Genomic DNA, 20,218 nt, shown 5'->3' on the forward strand with positions numbered 1-20,218 from the left:
TGCTTAGGAAAATATTTGGGGCTAAGAGGGATGAAGTTACAGGAGAATGGAGAAAGTTACACAACACAGAACTGCACGCATTGTATTCTTCACCTGACATAATTATGAACATTAAATCCAGACGTTTGAGATGGGCAGGGCATGTAGCATGTATGGGCGAATCCAGAAATGCATATAGAGTGTTAGTTGGCAGGCCGGAGGAAAAAAGACCTTTAGGGAGGCCGAGACGTAGATGGGAAGATAATATTAAAATGGATTTGAGAGAGGTGAGATATGATGATAGAGACTGGATTAATCTTACTCAGGATAGGGACCAATGTCGGGCTTATGTGAGGGCGGCAATGAAGATCTGGGTTCCTTAAAAGCCAGTAAGTAAGTAAGTAAGTAAGTAGTAATTTATCACCTTCGTCTCACTCCGACGCTAGATAAACATAGCAGTTGGTAAAGCGTCGTACAATAGCCAAGTACCAAACCCAACCAATTAAATTTAATGACATGTTATACAAAAATAATATAACTTTTAATTTCTCTTCGATACACGTGTGATACATATTCTCAAATCATTATAATAATTATTTTTTAGTACACGCTCTCTAAAATAGTTGTTTTTTTGGACTGTTATCAGTCCGAAAAATTTAACTTTAGTGGTCTAGGCCTTTTATACTTATATTTATATTTACTTTTACTTTATTTCACTTCATATAATTTAGAGAGCTTTTACTAAAAACTATTGGATGCACCACGTACGCTAATCCTTTAGCGGAATCATCCCGTATTTTGGACTCTGCTTACACCTCATCCAAAAATACTGAATTCGTCCGCTAAAACCTTATTTTGCGTACTTCATACATAAATAGCTATTCCACTCCCACTGCCGCAAATATTCTGTTATTCGCTTGTTTTTAGAGAAGTAAAATTTGATTTTACCGTGATAGTGTTGGTTGCTATTGACGACAGGACGTAAGTCACATTGCTTCTCTAGGGAAGTAAGTGAAAATATGTTTCATTCAACAGTAACATAGCAACAAACAAAAGAATACTCAAAACTTGACGACCCTCCCAACAGATCTGATATTAAGGGGAGAGGATGGTATTTTTTGGTGAAAAATGAGTAAATTAAAAAAAAAAAAATTTCTTTAAAATATCCTGTGATATGTGGGTATTTGTGCCCTTATCGGATGTTGAGTCGCCATTTTTAAACTTCCTGCGATATGGATTTTAAATCACTCGCCCACTTTTATTGTTGTTTCCGGTAAATTAAATTAAAAAAACTTTTTTTCTTTAAAATACTCTTTGATATGTGTGGAATGCATTGCATAACATTTTGTGGGTATTTGTGCCCTTATCCGATGTTGAGACGTTATTTTTAAACTTCCTGCGCTATGAATTTTTAAATCACACGCCCACTTTTATCGGTTTCCAGTAACTTCATTTTTTTTTGCTACATTGCCAGACAAAATTGCATATAATTTCTGAACTATTAAAGATACATGCATGAAATTTAGAACACACATTCTTTAGACTATTAGGAAACTTTTCTCTGTAACAGAATTTTTTTAATTGATTTCATTTTAAAAATACGTCCGTTTGTTTGCAAGAAAGGAAATCAGAAAATTATTATTAAATTTTAATTGTTTATTTTACAAACGTAGGGACTAATATTAAAATTCTGTTAAAGACTGTAGAACATGCTTTTGCAAATAAATTGCAAAAAAAAGTTTGAATCTATATTTAAAAACGGTTTAGATATATCAGTTTTAGTACAATCCTGCATTGGGTATATATTTTTTTTTCAAATTTGGGCCCCCAAATAACTTTTTTTTTAATATATATATTTGGTTGACTTTTTACAGCTATGAGCTCTCTACATACAAAAAATTAATATTTTACACCAAAGAGGAAAAAAGTTTTAAAAAATACTATCCTCTCCCCTTAAATCATGTAAAATGAAGAAATATATTTTTGTTACGTAAAATGTGGGAGTGGAAAACACATTCGTGAATTAAGTAGAATTTGCTAGTCTGAACTATTTAATTGTAGTTCTCTCTATAGGAAGCAAACTCGTCCTTGACTACTTACCTCTCTTGATACATAAATAACTATAACTACATTTTTCACATATTTCTCCTACATAAAAATACAAACATATGTATCTTAGATACGGTTATCACAGAAATATCCTTATTTCGATTATGGGATGAACAACAAAGAATTCTGCTTGTACTTATGAGGTAATGAGGATACCAGTCCTAGATAAACAATAAGAATCCTAGCTCTAGTGAAGAGAGAAACAATAACAGTACTAGTGCTAGTTATGAGGTCAACAAGAATCCTAACTCTATAGTAGTTATAATACGGTTCCGGACAATTGGCCACAGAAAATTGGTAACTGGGACAATTGGCCACAGAAAATTGGTAATAGGGACAATTCGCCACAGATAGACAATTTGCCACACCGTCCATTATCCAAAAATGGGACCGTAACAATTTATTTAAATGTGAATTAGTGGCAAATATGATAACTTTCACGTTGGCCTCCGGCTCAAAAGACAACCACCACCTTTCTTCATGTACGGTCTTAGTGTATCTGTCGGCTATAACGTTCAGTTCGTCAATATTCCTTGGTTCAGGCGGTAGGTGCAGCTTCCTGGCACGGCGTTTTTTTTTAATAGATGGTTTCTTCAGTAGATTCACATTGGCTTCGCTTGCGATACGCTTTAACTCATTTTGAATAATGACAGACGTTGGTTCTCGGGAAGTCCCGCCCTTGCCTTCATGTTCTCTACACATTCCTTTGCCTTAATCCTTCCCCAGTCTGCAGAATGATTCTTGTGTTCAGACGGTTCTTTGACGACACTGCTTCCACCTTCTGATAACGTGACTGTTGCAATACACCGCCACGCATGTCACAGCGCCAAACAACTGCATTCTCATTTTCTCCAAGTCTCGTGTACATGTAGCCAAGCTATATTAATTTGTCAGAGCCTCTTTCTGTTTTTGTGAAGCGAGTTTCTTATGCCATAGTTCCTATTTAGTTTACAGCTTCTGGATTTGTCTTGTGTTACCATAGAAATATACAGACGTGGACAAATTATTAGCAAAATGGAAGATTTTTACAATATATTTTTATAAAATATGATTCTTCAATTTAGACTACAGTTGACATTTTTGCGTATTTCCAGATTATTAGCAAAATTGAAGATTTTTATTATATATTTTTATAAAATATGATTCTTCAATTTAGACTACAGTTGACATTTTTGCGTATTTCCAGATTATTAGCAAAATTGAAGATTTTTATTATATATTTTTATAAAATATGATTCTTCAATTTAGACTACAGTTGACATTTTTGCGTATTTCCAGATTATTAGCAAAATTCAAGATTTTTATTATATATTTTTATAAAATATGATTCTTCAATTTAGACTACAGTTGACATTTTTGCGTATTTCCAGATTATTAGCAAAATTGAAGATTTTTATTATATATTTTTATAAAATATGATTCTTCAATTTAGACTACAGTTGACATTTTTGCGTATTTCCAGATTATTAGCAAAATTGAAGATTTTTATTATATATTTTTATAAAATATGATTCTTCAATTTAGACTACAGTTGACATTTTTGCGTATTTCCAGATTATTAGCAAAATTCAAGATTTTTATTATATATTTTTATAAAATATGATTCTTCAATTTAGACTACAGTTGACATTTTTGCGTATTTCCAGATTATTAGCAAAATTCAAGATTTTTATTATATATTTTTATAAAATATGATTCTTCAATTTAGACTACAGTTGACATTTTTGCGTATTTCCAGATTATTAGCAAAATTGAAGATTTTTATTATATATTTTTATAAAATATGATTCTTCAATTTAGACTACAGTTGACATTTTTGCGTATTTCCAGATTATTAGCAAAATTGAAGATTTGTATTGTATATTTTTATAAAATATGATTCTTCAATTTAGACTACAGTTGACATTTTTGCGTATTTTCAGATTATTAGCAAAATTGAAGATTTTTATTGTATATTTTTATAAAATATGATTCTTCAATTTAGACTACAGTTGACATTTTTGCGTATTTCCAGATTATTAGCAAAATTGAAGATTTTTATTGTATATTTTTATAAAATATGATTCTTCAATTTAGACTACAGTTGACATTTTTGCGTATTTCCAGATTATTAGCAAAATTGAAGATTTGTATTGTATATTTTTATAAAATATGATTCTTCAATTTAGACTACAGTTGACATTTTTGCGTATTTCCAGATTATTAGCAAAATTGAAGATTTGTATTGTATATTTTTAGAAAATTTAACTCTTCAATTTGGACTACATTGGATATTTTTGCATATTTACAAATTATTAGCAAAACTGAAGGTTTTTGTTATATATTTTTACAAAATTCGATTCTTCAATTTGGAATACAGTTGACAATTTGGATACTTTCAAATTATTAGCAAAACTGTAGATTTTTATTTTATAGTTTTACAAAATTTGACTCTTCAATTTAGACTGTATTTGACATTTTTGCTAATTTATAAATTATTAGCAAAATTTAAGATTTTTATTATATATTTTTACAAAATTTAACTCTTCAATTGAAACTAAAGTTGACATTTTTGCATATTTCTGTCTATTGTAATGATAGAAATACGCAAAATTGTCAACCGTAATCTAAATTGAAAAGTCAAATTTTGTGAACAGAATTATCATAAAAATCGTCAATTTTGTTAATAATTTGTCCACGTCTGTATTATAAATTGTTGCGAATTTGAGTATTGCCTTGAATTTTAATGTGTGACTAATTGTCTTTGATAGGAATTTAAATTATGTGGCGAATTGCCTCTGTGGCCAATTTTCTGTGGTCAGTTGTCCCCAACCCGCTATAATAATATAAACTCTCTTAACAACGTAGCAATCTCCAAAATCACAGTTTTTCGAAGAGATCAGGGAATGTGGGATTCTTTCAACTGTCGGCACTGGTCAGGGAAATTCTGACAATAATAATAATAATAATAATAATAATAATAATAATAATAATAATAATAATAATAATAATAATAATAATAATATTTTGTCTAAGAATGCATCTAGAAATTAAGTGAAGTATACAATACACACGGTATGTGAAATGTTTGCAATTGGTATAGCTGCTTATTAAGGGTCTTATGCCCCATTCACAATGAAATCGTAGGCGTTACTGTTTTTGTTGTTTGCTTATTTGTAGACGCCACCATCCAATCACGAGCGTCCGGATATTGATTCTGCGTGCTTCTTTATTAATCTACTTTTATGACACAATCCTCTTTAGTGCACCCAATGAGTCCATAAAATAAAAATATCCCTTTCCCCAGTTATAGATTTTGGCATTAACGCCTCTAGCACTGCTATCACTTCAGCTGTAAATATTGAGAATGTTTGATGAAGACGAATAAGTCTTGATTGGTTTGAGGATATAAAAAACGTTAACAAAAGCTGCCCCCATTCCATTCTTGGTCTTAGAACTCCCAGTAAAATCTATAATAGGTAAATCGAATGTAAACGTTATCACAAAATCAAGAAATCATACCACTATTGATGATCTAAACACACACATAACCATAAAAATACTTGGTAACCATGGAAACATAACATCGACGTAATTTCATCACAATAATTGAATCAATGATCGCAAAAAGGACCTGGGTCACATTTTTAATAAAATTCAGTTATGAACAGATTCTTAATCTCTCTCTGTACATAGAAATACCGCAATATATGGAGATCTAAGGTTGAAAACATGGGACTGAATCCTCGGCCTCATCTTTCTAAATATCATCTCGCCATCACCAATTCCATCGACGCTAAATATAACCCAATAGTTGATATACTGTCATTAAATACTTACTTACTGGCTTTTAAGGAACCCGGAGTTTCATTGCCGCCCTCACATAAGCCCGCCATTGGTCCCTATCCTGAGCAAGATCAACCCAGTCTCTATCATCATATCCCACCTCCCTCAAATCCATTTTAACATTATCTTCCCATCTACGTCTCGGCCTCCCCAAAGGTCTTTTTCCCTCCGGCGTCACAACTAACACTCTATATGCATTTCTGGATTCGCCCATACGTGCTACATGCCCTACCCATCTCAAACGTCTGGATTTAATGTTCCTAATTATGTCAGGTGAAGAATAAGGGGGACAAGACTAACTGTGGTAACTTTCGAGGAATATCACTTTTGTTGACATCGTACAAAATTTTGTCCAATATTCTTTTGAAAAGATTAACTCCATATGTAGATGAAATTATTGGGGATATCAGTGTGGTTTTAGGCGTAATAGATCGACTATTGATCAGATATTTTGTATTCGACAGATAATGGAGAAAAAATGGGAGTATAAGGGTACAGTACATCAGTTATTCATAAATTTCAAAAAGGTATATGACTCAGTTAAGGGAGAAGTTTTATATGACATTCTTATTGAATTTGGTATTCCCAAGAAACTAGTTCGATTAATTAAAATGTGTCTTAGTGAAACGTACAGCAGAGTTCGTATAAGTCAGTTTTTATCAGATGCGTTTCCAATTCACTGCGGGCTAAAACAAGGAGATGCACTATCACCTTTACTTTTTAACTTTTCCCTAGAGTATGCCATTAGGAAAGTCCAGGATAACAGAGAGGGTTTGGAATTGAACGGGTTACATCAGCTGCTTGTCTATGCGGATGACGTGAATATGTTAGGAGAAAATACAGAAACGATTAGGGAAAATACGGAAATTTTACTTGAAGCAAGTAAAGGGATAGGTTTGGAAGTAAATCCTGAAAAGACTAAGTATATGATGATGTCTCGTGACGAGAATATTGTACGAAATGGAAATATAAAAATTGGAAATTTATCCTTTGAAGAGGTGGAAAAATTCAAATACCTGGGAGCAACAGTAACAAATATAAATGATACTCGGGAGGAATTTAAACACAGAATAAATATGGGAAATGCCTGTTATTATTCGGTTGAGAAGATTTTATCATTCAGTCTGCTGTCAAAAAAATCTGAAAGTTGGAATTTATAAAACAGTTACATTACCGGTTGTTCTGTATGGTTGTGAAACTTGGACTCTCACTTTGAGAGAGGAACATAGGTTAAGGGTGTTTGAGAATAAGATGCTTAGGAAAATATTTGGGGCTAAGAGGGATGAAGTTACAGGAGAATGGAGAAGTCGTTAAATAACCAAGTAAAAAGAAATAACTAAAAGCATTGGTTTGTTCAGTATTTGAATTTGTCTGCATTACTAGATATTCACTATGATTTATTACTATATTTCATCCCATATTTCCAGAAAGGACTTGGATCCATCAATTATAAATTGTAATCTATGTTTTAATTGAAGTAGCAAGTCTTAACAAGATAGCTTTAAATTTGTATCTAGAGGTATTCTTTCCAGAGAAATTAATATACATACATATCTATAAAATTGTCGTAGGAACTTTCAAATAGTTTTTCATTTATATCTTAAAATTGTACTGAAGTGGCTGAGATCCTTTCAGCAATAATCGATTCAATTATTCTTTTGTCTACTTCAGCGCTCTGCGATTGTATATTGTTTTAAGATAACATAAACATAAGCATTGAAGTCTGCAAACTTTCGTGTTGTACCTTATATCCGAATATATTCTTACGTAATTCACTGTCAGTGCCTGCGTTAGATAATGTAAGCTAGGTGTAAGGTTTTATGCTTAGACTACTTTAGCTTCTTTATAAATTTCATTGTGAATGGGACCTTATGCTGATTCCTGTTGTAAAGAGTACCGGTAATTTTCACATTAGCTTTATTTTTTGCAATAAGCCTATTATTATTATTATTATTATTATTATTATTATTATTATTATTAGACTTCGTGGAATTGTCACGAGAATCGCAAGGTTTACTGCGCACGCGGTATAGACTGTATACGTGCAAAGGATAGATTATGCCTCTAATGTAAACACTGAGCAATATACTGCGGTTACAATAAAACCTGTATCCTGCATTCAAGAAATATAATGAATGATCATGAAAGTAGGAAATGTCTAAACATGAAAATACACAATTATTTTACAGTGAGATATATCAACTCTTAAAATTTAATGTAAGATGCTCACATCATCCTTGAATATGTGCATTGCAGTGAAGAGTTACGTACATTTTGAGTGACTGCAAAGTAACCTCCTCCGATGGTCACTTAAACAGTTTTTATTTTGGGAAAATGTACGTTCGACATCACACGATCTAATACGTACATATTTGAAGAAGGGAAAGTCACTACATTACATTTTAGTACACCAACTTCAAATGTCTTGTCGTAACCTGACAGTACATCATTTATAATACGAAGTTGTGAATAGCCAGAATTTTTAGGAATAATGTTTCTCAACTTACATTTCACTTTTTCTGAGATTAGTGAATTGCTATTTTGGATAACGGTTTGTGATACTTTATCCACTATATTAAGGACTTCTGAGAGTTGTAGTTTAGACGATTCTAACAGGATGATGCTTTTGGACACGATTTTAAAATTAGAATCAATGAACAGAATATCGTCCAATAGCTGTTCAGAAGACAATGATTTTACAGCTGCAACAGCGGAACTGTCTGTCCTATCCAATGCATCAATGACCTCTATTATTTTGACGTAATGTTATTATTACCAGCATCCAACCACGTTCCCCAACTGGTCAAGACTGGCTGCGGGGGTAAGGGTATTCCAGGGGCAATTATTTAGAACAGCAACACTCTCATTGCAGTATGTTTGATTGAATTCTGTCTGCACTGAACAAATGTTAAGCTTTGACAATTCCAACCACAATAATGCAAAAACAAGTGCTTACATAGGTATACATTAGCTGTAGCTGCTCTATCTATTTGGACCGGTCACAACTCTTAACATGAACTGCTTATACTACGAGACCAGGCGGTCGCTCACCTCTTCTATACTACATACATCGGCAACCTAATTGCATGCTGCGTGTGGCAATTCAACGAAGTCTAATTATTATTATTACAGACGTGGACAAATTATTAGACTAAAATTTTTTCTTGGAAACATAATATAATTCGTCATAATATCAACCATCAGTATAATTCACAGAGTCTCTATTGTTGTAAATATGATTGTTTACATCTTCTAGTATACTTTTCCAATGGGTATAAGTGTATTTTTTCTCGCTATGTTGGTACTACTGGTGTTTTAATTTTATACTGCAGAAGATATTCTCCCATGGCCTGCAAGAAGACCGGACATGAAAGAACTTGAAAATCTGTGATCTATACTGAAGAGGAACGTGAACAAAAAGAGGCTTACAACAAAACATGGACTCATTTAAGCACTGTCTGATATCTGGCTAAATGATGCTGATATTCAAAGAAAGTGTCAAACTTTGGTTTCCAGCATCCCTGACAAAATCAACGTGTTAATAAAGAATAAGGGAATGTTCACAAAATATTAGTAACCTCCAGACTGAAGTTTCTGTTCATTATATCTGTGCAAAATAAATTTTTGTTCGTTATTTCTACCGATAAATATAGCTTCGTTGCACATATATTTAATTTTGTCTAATAATTTGTCCACGCCTATTATTATTATTATTATTATTATTATTATTATTATTATTATTATTATCACCACTGCCTAGGATTCAAAATTTCCCTGTTGCATCAGATATTGCACAATATCATGGTGCTTAGAATTCAGTGCGTAATCATAAGCAGATTTTTTAGCATTGTCTCTAGCATTGACATCAGCTCCCCTGTCCAAAAGCGTTTTAACTGTCTCCAGTCGTCCATTATCCGCAGCACGCATCAACGGTGTAATACCGGCGTTGTCTCTAATGTCTACAGGCACTCCATTATCCAGAAACCAGTTCACTACGTCCAATTTACCATATCCAGCAGCATAGGAAAGGGGAGTCTCTCCATACTCGTTTGCAGCGCTTAAATTCCCGCCCTGACTGTCCAGATATTTGATGATATCCAGGTTTCCACTAATCGCAGCGTAATGTAATGCCGAGACGTTTATCTTGTCTACAGCATTGATGTCTGCTCCTTTACGTACGAGGTCCATGAACGTGTTGAATTTTCCTTGGGATGCAGCATTAAGCAAGGGGGTAACGCCTTCATTATCTCTTATCTCTATCGGTACGCCGTTGCTTAGCAACCAATCAACAACATCCACGTGACCAGCTCCTGCTGCATTATACAGAGCATTGTGTCCTTTGCGTTTGTTCGATGCTGTTAGATTCGCTCCATTTGCAGCAAGTAATTGTATTATGTTTAAATATCCACCTTTGGCCGCATAATTAAGTGCTATAATTCCTCTTTTGTCTGCTGCATTGATGTCAGCACCTCTGTTGACAAGTGCTGAGAAAGTGTCATATTGCCCACCTTCCGCAGCCTTCAGTAAGGGAGTGAGATCATTGCTGTCCATGATGTCTATAGGGACTCCATTGTCGAGTAACCAATTTAGAACATTAACACGACCGTACTGTGCCGCATAATGGAGGGCTGTCTGTCCAAAAACGTTTGCAGCATTCAAATTTGCTCCGTGACTCACCAGATATTTAATAATATCAAGATTTGCACCAAATGCTGCATAAAGCAATGCTGATACGTTTGCATAATCTACAGCATTTATATCTGCCCCTCTATGGAGAAGGCCAAAGAAAGTGTTAGAGTGGCCTCTTGTAGCAGCGTTCAACAACGGTGTGACACCTGCGTTATCCCTGATGTCTATTGGCACTTCTTGGTCTAGCAGCCAGTTCACTACATCCAGATGGCCGTGACCTGCTGCATAGTATAGAGCATTCTCCCCATACACTCTTGTAGTCGCTGTTAGATTCGCACCTTGTTCGGCCAAGAATTTTATAACATCTAAATTGCCACCTTTGGCTGCATAATGAAGAGCTGATACTCCCATTTTGTCTGTTTCATTGATGTTACCACCTCTCTTCACAAGTTCTGCGAAAGTGTTACGTTGCCCTCCTTCGGCAGCCTTCAGTAAGGGAGTGAGATCACTGTTGTCCCTGATGTCTATAGGGACTCCATTGTCGAGTAACCAATTTAAAACATTAATACGGCCGTATTGTGCCGCATAATGGAGGGCTGTCTGTCCATACACGTTTGCATAAGTCAAATTTGCTCCGTGACTCACCAGATATTTAATAATATCAAGATTTGCACCAAATGTTGCATAAAGCAATGCTGATACATTTGCATAATCTACAGCTTTTATATCTGCTCCTCTTTCGATAAGGCCAAAGAAAGTTTCAGATTTCCCCCGTGTAGCAGCGTTCAGCAAAGGTGTGACTCCAGCGTTATCTCTGATCTCTATCGGTACGCCGTTGCTTAGCAACCAGTCAACAACATCCAGGTGACCAGCTCCTGCTGCATAATATAGAGCATTTTCTCCATGCACTCCTGTTTTTGCAGTTAGATTAACTCCATGTTCTGCTAAAAATATTACAATATCTAAATTTCCACCTTTGGCTGCATAGTCAAGAGCTGTATCTCCTGTTTTGTCTGCTGCATTTATGTCAGCTCGTCTGTTGACAAGTTCTACGAAAGTGTTACGTTGCCCACCTTCCGCAGCCTTCAGTAAGGGAGTGAGATCATCGTTGTCCCTGATGTCTACAGGGACTCCAATGTCGAGTAACCAATTCAAAACATTAATACGCCCATATTGTGCCGCATAATGGAGAGTTGTTTCTCCATACACGTTTCTAGCAGTCAGATTTGCTCCGTGACTCACCAGATATTTGATAATATCAAGATTTGCACCAAATACTGCGTAATGTAATGCTGAGACATTTGCCTTATCTACAGCATTTATATCCGCTCCTCTATGGAGAAGGCCAAGGAAAGTTTTATACTGGCCGCCTGTAGCAGCGTTCAACAACGGTGTGACACCTGCCTTATCTCTGATGTCTATTGGCACTCCCCGATCTAGCAACCAATTGACTACATCCAGATGGCCGTGACCCGCTGCATAATATAGAGCACTTTCTCCATACACGCTTGTTGTGGCTGTTAGATTCGCCCCACGTAGTGCTAAGAATTTTATTATATCTAAATTACCACCTGTGGCCGCATAATGAAGAGCGGTAAGTCCAGATTTGTCTGCTGCATAAGTGTCAGCGCCACTGTTGACGAGTACTGCAAAAGTGTTCTGTTGACCTTGTGCAGCTGCCTTCAGTAAAGGAGTGACATCATTGTTGTCTCTGATGTCTACAGGGATTCCTTCTTTAATTAACCAATTTAAAACATTGACACGGCCGTATCTTGCCGCATAATGGAGGGCTGTCTCTCCAAACACGTTTGTAGCAGTCAAATTTGCTCCGTGACCCGCCAGATATTTGATAATATCAAGATTTGCACCAAATGCTGCGTAGAGTAATGCTGAGACATTTGCCTTATCTACAGCATTTATATCTGCTCCTCTATGGAAAAGGTCGAAGAAAGTGTTAGATTTTCCCTGTGTAGCAGCGTTCAGCAAAGGTGTGACACCAGCGTTATCTCTGATCTCTATTGGTACTCCGTTGCTTAGCAACCAATCAACAACATCCAGATGCCCAGCTCCTGCAGCGTAGTACAGGGCATTCTCTCCATAGACGCTGGTTGCCGCTGTTAGATTCGCGCCACGTTCAGCCAAACGTTTGAGTATGTGTAAGTTTCCACTAATGGCTGCATAATGAAGGGCAGTTATCCCTGTTCTGTCTGCTGCGTCGATATTAGCACCTCTACGGACAAGTTCTGCGAAAGTTTTTTGCTGCCCTTGTGCAGCAGCCTTCAGTAAGGAAGTGACGTTATTGTTGTCCCTAATGTCTACAGGGACGCCATTATCGATTAGCCAACTTAAAACATCAACACGACCAGACCCTGCCGCGTAATGGAGGGCAGTCTCCCCGTATTCATTTGTAGCAGTCAAATTTGCTCCGTGACTCACAAGAAACTTTAAAGTAGCAACAGATCCACTAAATGCTGCGTATAGAAGTAATTGTGAGTAATTTGCCTTAGGAAACCCTCCCTCGATTGAGTTGAGCAATGGTGTAACATTTGCGTTGTCTCCTATGTTAGTTGACACGCCGTGGTCTATAAGCCAGTTCACTACGTCCAGATGACCGTGTCCCGCTGTCTGGTAAATTGGTGATTCCCAGTACGGAATAGACCAAGATGTAACGTTACCACTATACTTGGGCAGTAATCTGACTGTTGGTAGATTTCCATCTTTCGCTGAGTAATCTAGAGGGTGTAGTCCGAAACCATCCAAGGTATTGGGGTTGAGACTAGAGTCGAGGAGAACTTGCAGTCCATCTGGTTTAAATTCTCGCGTCGTTTGAAGAAGGAATCGGTTCTTTTCTTCAACGCTAGCGATCTGCAACATATAGCATACAGTACCATTGAATAGAACCTTAACAATACAGAGGAAATTCTCTTTAAAATATGTGACTGGTTCTCAGTCAATAAATTAGTATTCAATTGTAACAAAACTAACATAATTCAATTTAAATCCTGTCCAAATTCAACGTCGCAAATTTCTAGCGCAATAATTAATATTAGATCCCTATTAGAAACAACAACAACCAAATTTCTTGGCTTAAAAATCGATAATGCGTTAAATTGGAAAAATCATATTAAAAAATTACCCACAAACTAAATTCAGCTTGTTTTGCTATTATATCTACGCAAAAGATAGTAAATATCGATACCTTAAAAACAATATACTTCGCATACTTCCACTCGGTATATTTCTATTACAAAAAGAGTAATTAGAATAATAGTAGGTGCTAAATCTAGGGAATCGTGTAGGGCTATTTTAAAAAAACTACAAATAATGCCCATGGCTTGTCAGTATATCTTTTCATTAATAATCTTCCTCGTATGTAATCGTGAAAACTTTGTAACTAATTCAAGAGTTCATAGCATAAATACACGTCAAAAAATGACTTCCATACTCCATCGGCAAGTCTATCGTGCTATCAAAAAGGAGTGCGTTATATGGCAGTAACAATTTTTAATAGCATCCCTATCGATATAAAAAATGAAACTCAAAACATAAATTTATTTAGGGCCAAATTAAAGAGGTACCTAATTTCTCACGCTTTCTATTCTGTAGGTGAATTCATGACATTCAATAACACTTCATGAAATTGATACTAAAACTTTGTGTTGTACTAGTAGACTATATTGTAAATCTCGTCTGTATATATTTCATCTAGACTGTGACTATAAATTAAGATTTTATAATAGTATTAAGTTTTTTGACTTGTTCCATATTCTAGCTGTAAGTATGTATGAATACCATGGAATGTTAATAAATACAATACAATACAATACAATACAATACAATACAATACAACTATTTGTACTGTACAGAGTGTATGCGAATTGGTGTAAAATGTTTTGGAAACGTTATTCCTAATAACAAAACATTGAAAAACTGTCGTATAAACATGGTCCTGATAATGCTTAAATTCAGAAATACTCTACTTTATTGCTAACGAATAAGCTCACAGTTTAAATGATACTAAGCAACTTATTACAAGAAACAACTTATTACAAAACTTGCTCAAAGTGACCTCCTCCTGCGTCGATGCATCCCCTGAGTCTGCGTCCCATGCTTTGACGTACTCTGTTGAAAACGCATAGAGTGTTTCGTATTTGTTCAAATTCATTTTGGATACGCTCTCTCAGAACGTCAACATTAGGCACACGAATTTGCATAAATTGTAGATTTCAAATATCCCAAAAGATAAAAAAAATCAATTGAATTTAAATCCGGCGATCGGGGAGGTCATTCAATGGATCCCCCTCGACCAATTCCTCTTTGCGAAAAACTGCGATTCAGATGATGACTAACTCACAGACTACAGTGAGTGGGGCGCCATAATGGAGGTACCACATTCGGCGGATAAGGTAAGCGGTATATCATCCATTAATTGGTGCAATTCGTTTCTGAGAAACCACCGCTATCTCTCATTTCACTCACTGAATACATTTTTGTTACTATGCAAACAACGAAAGAAACAAAAGACAATCAGACAATGGAAAATAAATCTGATAACCTGTTCTAAAGAAAGAGTTAAAACATTAAAGCAATACCGGTACTGAGTTGACTAATTTTCAGGAATCGATGCAAGGAAAAACTCCTTACTAACTCTGAAAGTAAGCATTTTCAGGACCATATTTGTATGAAAGTTTTTCAATGTTTTCTTGTTACGAATACGTTCACAAAATATTTGACACCAATTTGCTCCGTATAAGGAAATTTCTTGAACTGTGTTATAAATTATGTCCATAAAAACAAAAGATTCAGTATAATTTCGAGGGAAAAATTGTTCCGGCGCCAGGCATCGAACCCGGGACTTTTGGTTTAACGTACCAACGCTCCACCAACTGAGCTACCCGGGAACTCTACCAGACACCGATCCAATTTTTCCCTCTATATCCACAGACCTCAAAGTGGGCTGACAACCGTCAAGCAACCAACGTTGAGTGCACACTAACTCTGTGTGATTTAAATTGTGGTTTTCTGTTAACGAACAGTGACGTGCTTGATTTGCATAATTCACGTCACTATTCGTTAACAGAAAACCACAATCTAAGTCACACAGAGTTAGTGTGCACTCAACGTTGGTTGTTTGACGGTTGTGAACCCACTTTGAGGTCTGTGGTTATAGAGGGAAAAATTGGATCGGTGTCTGGTAGAGGTCCCGGGTAGCTCAGTTGGTGGAGCGTTGGTACGTTAAATCAAAGGTCCCGGGTTCGATGCCTGGCCCCGGAACAATTTTTCCCTCGAAATTATTCAAATGAACTTTACAGGGAGTTATACCTGAAAGCTTGATTTGCAAAAGATTCAGTATATTCACAAAAAAGCGTTTGACGTCACAACATTAAAATTGCTAATTGTTTTATTTGTATTCCTTTGGCAAACTTTATTTCGAGTTACGATAAATTAAAGCTATAATTTCATGCTTTCTTGTGTATATTGTTGCATTTTTGCACGAAATGTTTCTTTTTTTTTTCTAGACGCGAATTAGCCTCCTTTAACTGCAGACTTTCGAGAATTTTGCAACTTCCGAAAAGATTTATAATTAAATCTCTTCAGGTGTGCGTGAACCATTGAATCTGTCTTCAATCGGTAATTTAGTTGCTAAATTAGAAGAATAAAATCCGTAGAACATAATGTAAATTCTGGATTTTTTTTCCAAAATCAATTGAAAATTATGTTGGTAGAAGTTGGAGATGCAGATACTTTAAAATAGAGGAAACTGCACAATAAAGAAATTTATGACTTTTACAATGAACCTGAACCTGGTATTCTGGCCAGAATTAAAGTAAGAAGACTGCTGTGGATTGGACACGTGCTAAGAGTTCCAGAAGAAAGAAGAAACTCAGTACTCCTGTAGGGAAAAGACCGTTGGGAAGACCTAGGTTTAAATATTTGGACAATCTGAAGGAAGACTTAAAATCTTAGAAATTTATAACTGGGAAATTGTTTATCAGCACAGAGTGCAGTCGTGTTATGTTGTAAATTCAGCAGCAAGAGCTTTCATAGCTTATGAGGCTGTCAATTAATATTTGAGGAGAAAAATTCGCTCCGGCGCCGGGGATCGAACCCGGGTCCTTGGTTCTACGTACCAAGCGCTCTGACCACTGAGCTACGCCGAATTCAATCCACAGCACCGGACCGAATCCTCCTCCTTCAATGTTTCCCTTTGTGGCCTGACTCCAAGTTAGGCATATATGTTGACGTATATGTCTAGTGTCAACTGCCATTATACTAGGAGCGCACTCAGTTGAGTGACTTGTTGGCCGGGATTCCGCAGTTATGATGCACTGCTAGCTATGAGAATATTATGGATTTATTAATTTTTCCTACAGAATAATCTCTGTAATGTTGACAATTAATATTAGAGGAGAATACACTGAGATACACTGAGGGAGGAAGATTCGATCCGGTGCTGTGGATTGGATTCGGCGTAGCTCAGTGGTCAGAGCGCTTGGTACGTAGAACCAAGGACCCGGGTTCGATCCCCGGCGCCGGAGCGAATTTTTCTCCTAAAATATTAATTGTCAACATTACAGAGATTATTCTGTAGGAAAAATTAATAAATCCATAATATTATAAGGCTGTGTAATAATAATAATAATAATAATAATAATAATAATAATAATAATAATAATAATAATAATAATTCTTACCTTATTTATTATAGTCTGTTGGTTGAAATCTGCAACAAATAAAACATAAAGCATTGGTGATACTGGAAATTGTAATACCCAGTGGCGTAGCCAGACTAATTATTTTGGGTGGGCCAGATATGCAGGGTTTAGAAAGTACCTGATCCATCTTCTGACAATGCCGCTGCCGTCAACTCTCTTGAAACTCATTCTCGGAAGTCTTATTTAACAACATGCAAAATTATGATAAACAATCATGCGAGGCATACCTATACAAACGCTTCATAAGGTGAACTGGAGCCGTCGAGATTTTCTAGCAATGAATTTATCGATCGCTGATGATGGGTCCTTCAACAAATCTCAACTTTTCTCCCTCTCAATGGATAGAATTGCTAGTTTACAAAGCCTTGTGCTTGACATGATTGTCGAATTTTTCTTCGTTTCAGAGCTTTGAAAAGTTTTATATCATTGCCCTAATGAAGGACGAACATTTACTAAAATCCATTTTTCGAGACTGAGGTGCTTCCGATAATGAATTTGCAAGAGCAAGAATATCGTCTAAACATACTAAATAAAATTAGGTGTCAAATTTTTCTAGCTGATGTGACAATTCAGTAGCCTCCACGGCTTCTTTATTTTTATCTCTGCCAGATAATTTTTTAGGCCCAACCTAACACAGTTAAATTGGCTCTTGAAGAAATGAACGCATTTTTGACTTCTTACCTTAATGCTATCGACTGTAATTATTGCTCTGGATTCATGGTTTAGTTTTAATGTTGAGTATTTTCCATTAAAAAACGCAAATTTCGCATATTTTTTGGATGGGCCTGTGCCCACCTGGCCCACCCGCTGGCTACGCCACTGGTAATACCAATAATATTAACACGTAAGATGTACACAAACCGTTAACTGGTACAGAAAATAGAACTGCGAGACTTTATATTTTGTAAAAATGAATTGATACGTATTCATTTGGAAAATTATATTAGCGCTGATCATTTTCACCTATCATTTAATTACTGTATCATTATTGTATGTTTATTTTATTTTATTGGGTTATTTTACGACGCTGTATCAACATCTAGGTTATTTAGCGTCTGAATGAGATGAAGGTGATAATGCCGGTGAAATGAATCCGGGGTCCAGCATCGAAAATTACCCAGCATTTGCTCGTATTGGGTTGAGGGAAAACCCCGGAAAAAACCTCAACCAGGTAACTTGTCCCGACCGGGATTCGAACCCGGGCCACCTGGTTTCGCAGCCAGACGCGCTGACCGTTACTCCACAGGTTATTGTATGTTATATTTATATCTATTTATATTTATTATTCAATTATATTTCATTATTTAATAATCCCATGAGTGACACCAATAAGGCATCACTTATGAGGCAAATAAGCCAGCAGATAATATGGTAGGATGACCAGTTCCTTTTCCCCTCCATTGCGTACATCGCTGAATAGCTACATATTACACCGACGTGGAAGAAACAGTGCTTGATACTGTATATACAGAGTGATTCAAAAGTCACGCGACATAGACAACTCCGTTATTGGTCCACATAGCGAAAAATGGAAAGGGGGAAAAGTTGTTGGAAATAGGTAGTTTTCGATCTAATGTGCTTGAATTTTCAACGTAGAATACACTGTTGAGGCTATACACTAGTACGATACACCCGCCAGTCCAAATGTTACGAAATTAATGGATTTTCAGCTATTTTACCGGAGTTTAGATACGTAGATACGTAGTGCATGAATAAATTTTGAAATGATTACGATGATTAGCAGAGTTGCCAATACAAATTCTTTGCACTGTGAGAAGTTAAATAACAGCTAAACTCTGCATGTCAACTATTCTTCTCCGTTATCGGTAAATAATAAGTTACATGTCTAAAAATCCAGTAGAACTAGCCGAAAAGCCACTAATATGGCAGCATTGGAAATGGCAGGTATGTCATACTAATGTACAGTCTCAACGTTGCATTCTACGTTGAAAATTGAAGTACATTAGTTTGAAAACTACCTATTTCCAACAACTTTCTCCTCTTTCCATTTTTCGTTATCTGAACTAATAACAGAGTTTGTCTATGTCGCGTGACTTTTGAATCACCCTGTATAATAATGAACAGTGAAGAGGAAAATTTGTTATTGTAGACATCGGAGTCTGTGCTGTAGCGTGATGGATTGCACAGACAACAACATCAAGACGACTGCATAATGCAATCTATTTTCATACAATTATCAAATGTTTATTTACCTCCACATCGTTCTTGTGTGGAAAATTGGACTAATCATCAACAATGTATTATAAAAATGCATTACTTTGTAGAACTCAGTGCCTGTCTTCATAGAGACTAAAACTAATTTCGTAATTTCCATATTAACAGACTGTACCGAACGTACCGAAAGTTCCCGCGCTACAATTAGATGACAAATCACATTAGGCAGCCGTGGCGAAAATGTGATCGTGCGCCGAGCCACTGTGTAACCTGCAACGTGCATAGCACCTATGGAGGGAGGCAGACACCCGAAGGGGAAGTGAAGCAACTGTCTGACTTATTAACGGATTTCATTTTCCTTATGTCAACCACTTAAATGTATTTTTTATACAATATAAGGTTACAAACTAATGTTTAGTACGTGTAACGAAGAAAGAAATGGACAAAAACATAGGACACATTATCACAACCTATTAATTGTCTTCAGAATGTCTCTGCGACAGAGTTTCAAAATCAAGAATTATGTCACTTACTGCCAGTCGTAGTTGATCACGAAGATATTTGTCTGTCAGTCGTGATCTAAATTTCGTTTTTACTATTTTCATTGTTGAAAATAATTTTTCACAAACGTAAGTTGTAGCGAACATGGCTTCAACAGAGCAAGCAAAAGAACGAATGTTCGGATATTTATTTTTGACAAAGATTTGAAAAGTTCAACATTTGTCAAGTCCTTACATCTAGCTTTCATTTAACATCACATTGTAAATCTGTGAGTTTAAATTGAA

At 35.8% G+C, this 20,218-nt stretch overlaps 1 protein-coding gene across 4 annotated transcripts in view; it reads right to left on the reverse strand.

Annotated features, from left to right (window-relative positions):
- Positions 1-3,996: 3,996 nt before the first annotated feature.
- LOC138695104 (serine/threonine-protein phosphatase 6 regulatory ankyrin repeat subunit B-like) overlaps positions 3,997-20,218 on the reverse strand; it is a 29,210-nt gene continuing 12,988 nt past the window's right edge. For all 4 annotated transcript variants that reach the window (XM_069819500.1, XM_069819499.1, XM_069819497.1 and 1 more), the window contains 2 exons: positions 17,238-17,266; positions 3,997-13,407 (listed from right to left, as the gene is read on the reverse strand). In XM_069819500.1, the coding sequence (XP_069675601.1) occupies positions 9,670-13,407; positions 17,238-17,266 (3,767 nt within the window). In that variant the 3' untranslated portion in view covers positions 3,997-9,669. The remainder of the gene's footprint in view (positions 13,408-17,237; positions 17,267-20,218) is intronic.

Source organism: Periplaneta americana, chromosome 2, assembly GCF_040183065.1.
Source record: "Periplaneta americana isolate PAMFEO1 chromosome 2, P.americana_PAMFEO1_priV1, whole genome shotgun sequence".
In the NCBI taxonomy this organism is placed as follows: Eukaryota; Metazoa; Arthropoda; class Insecta; order Blattodea; family Blattidae; genus Periplaneta; species Periplaneta americana.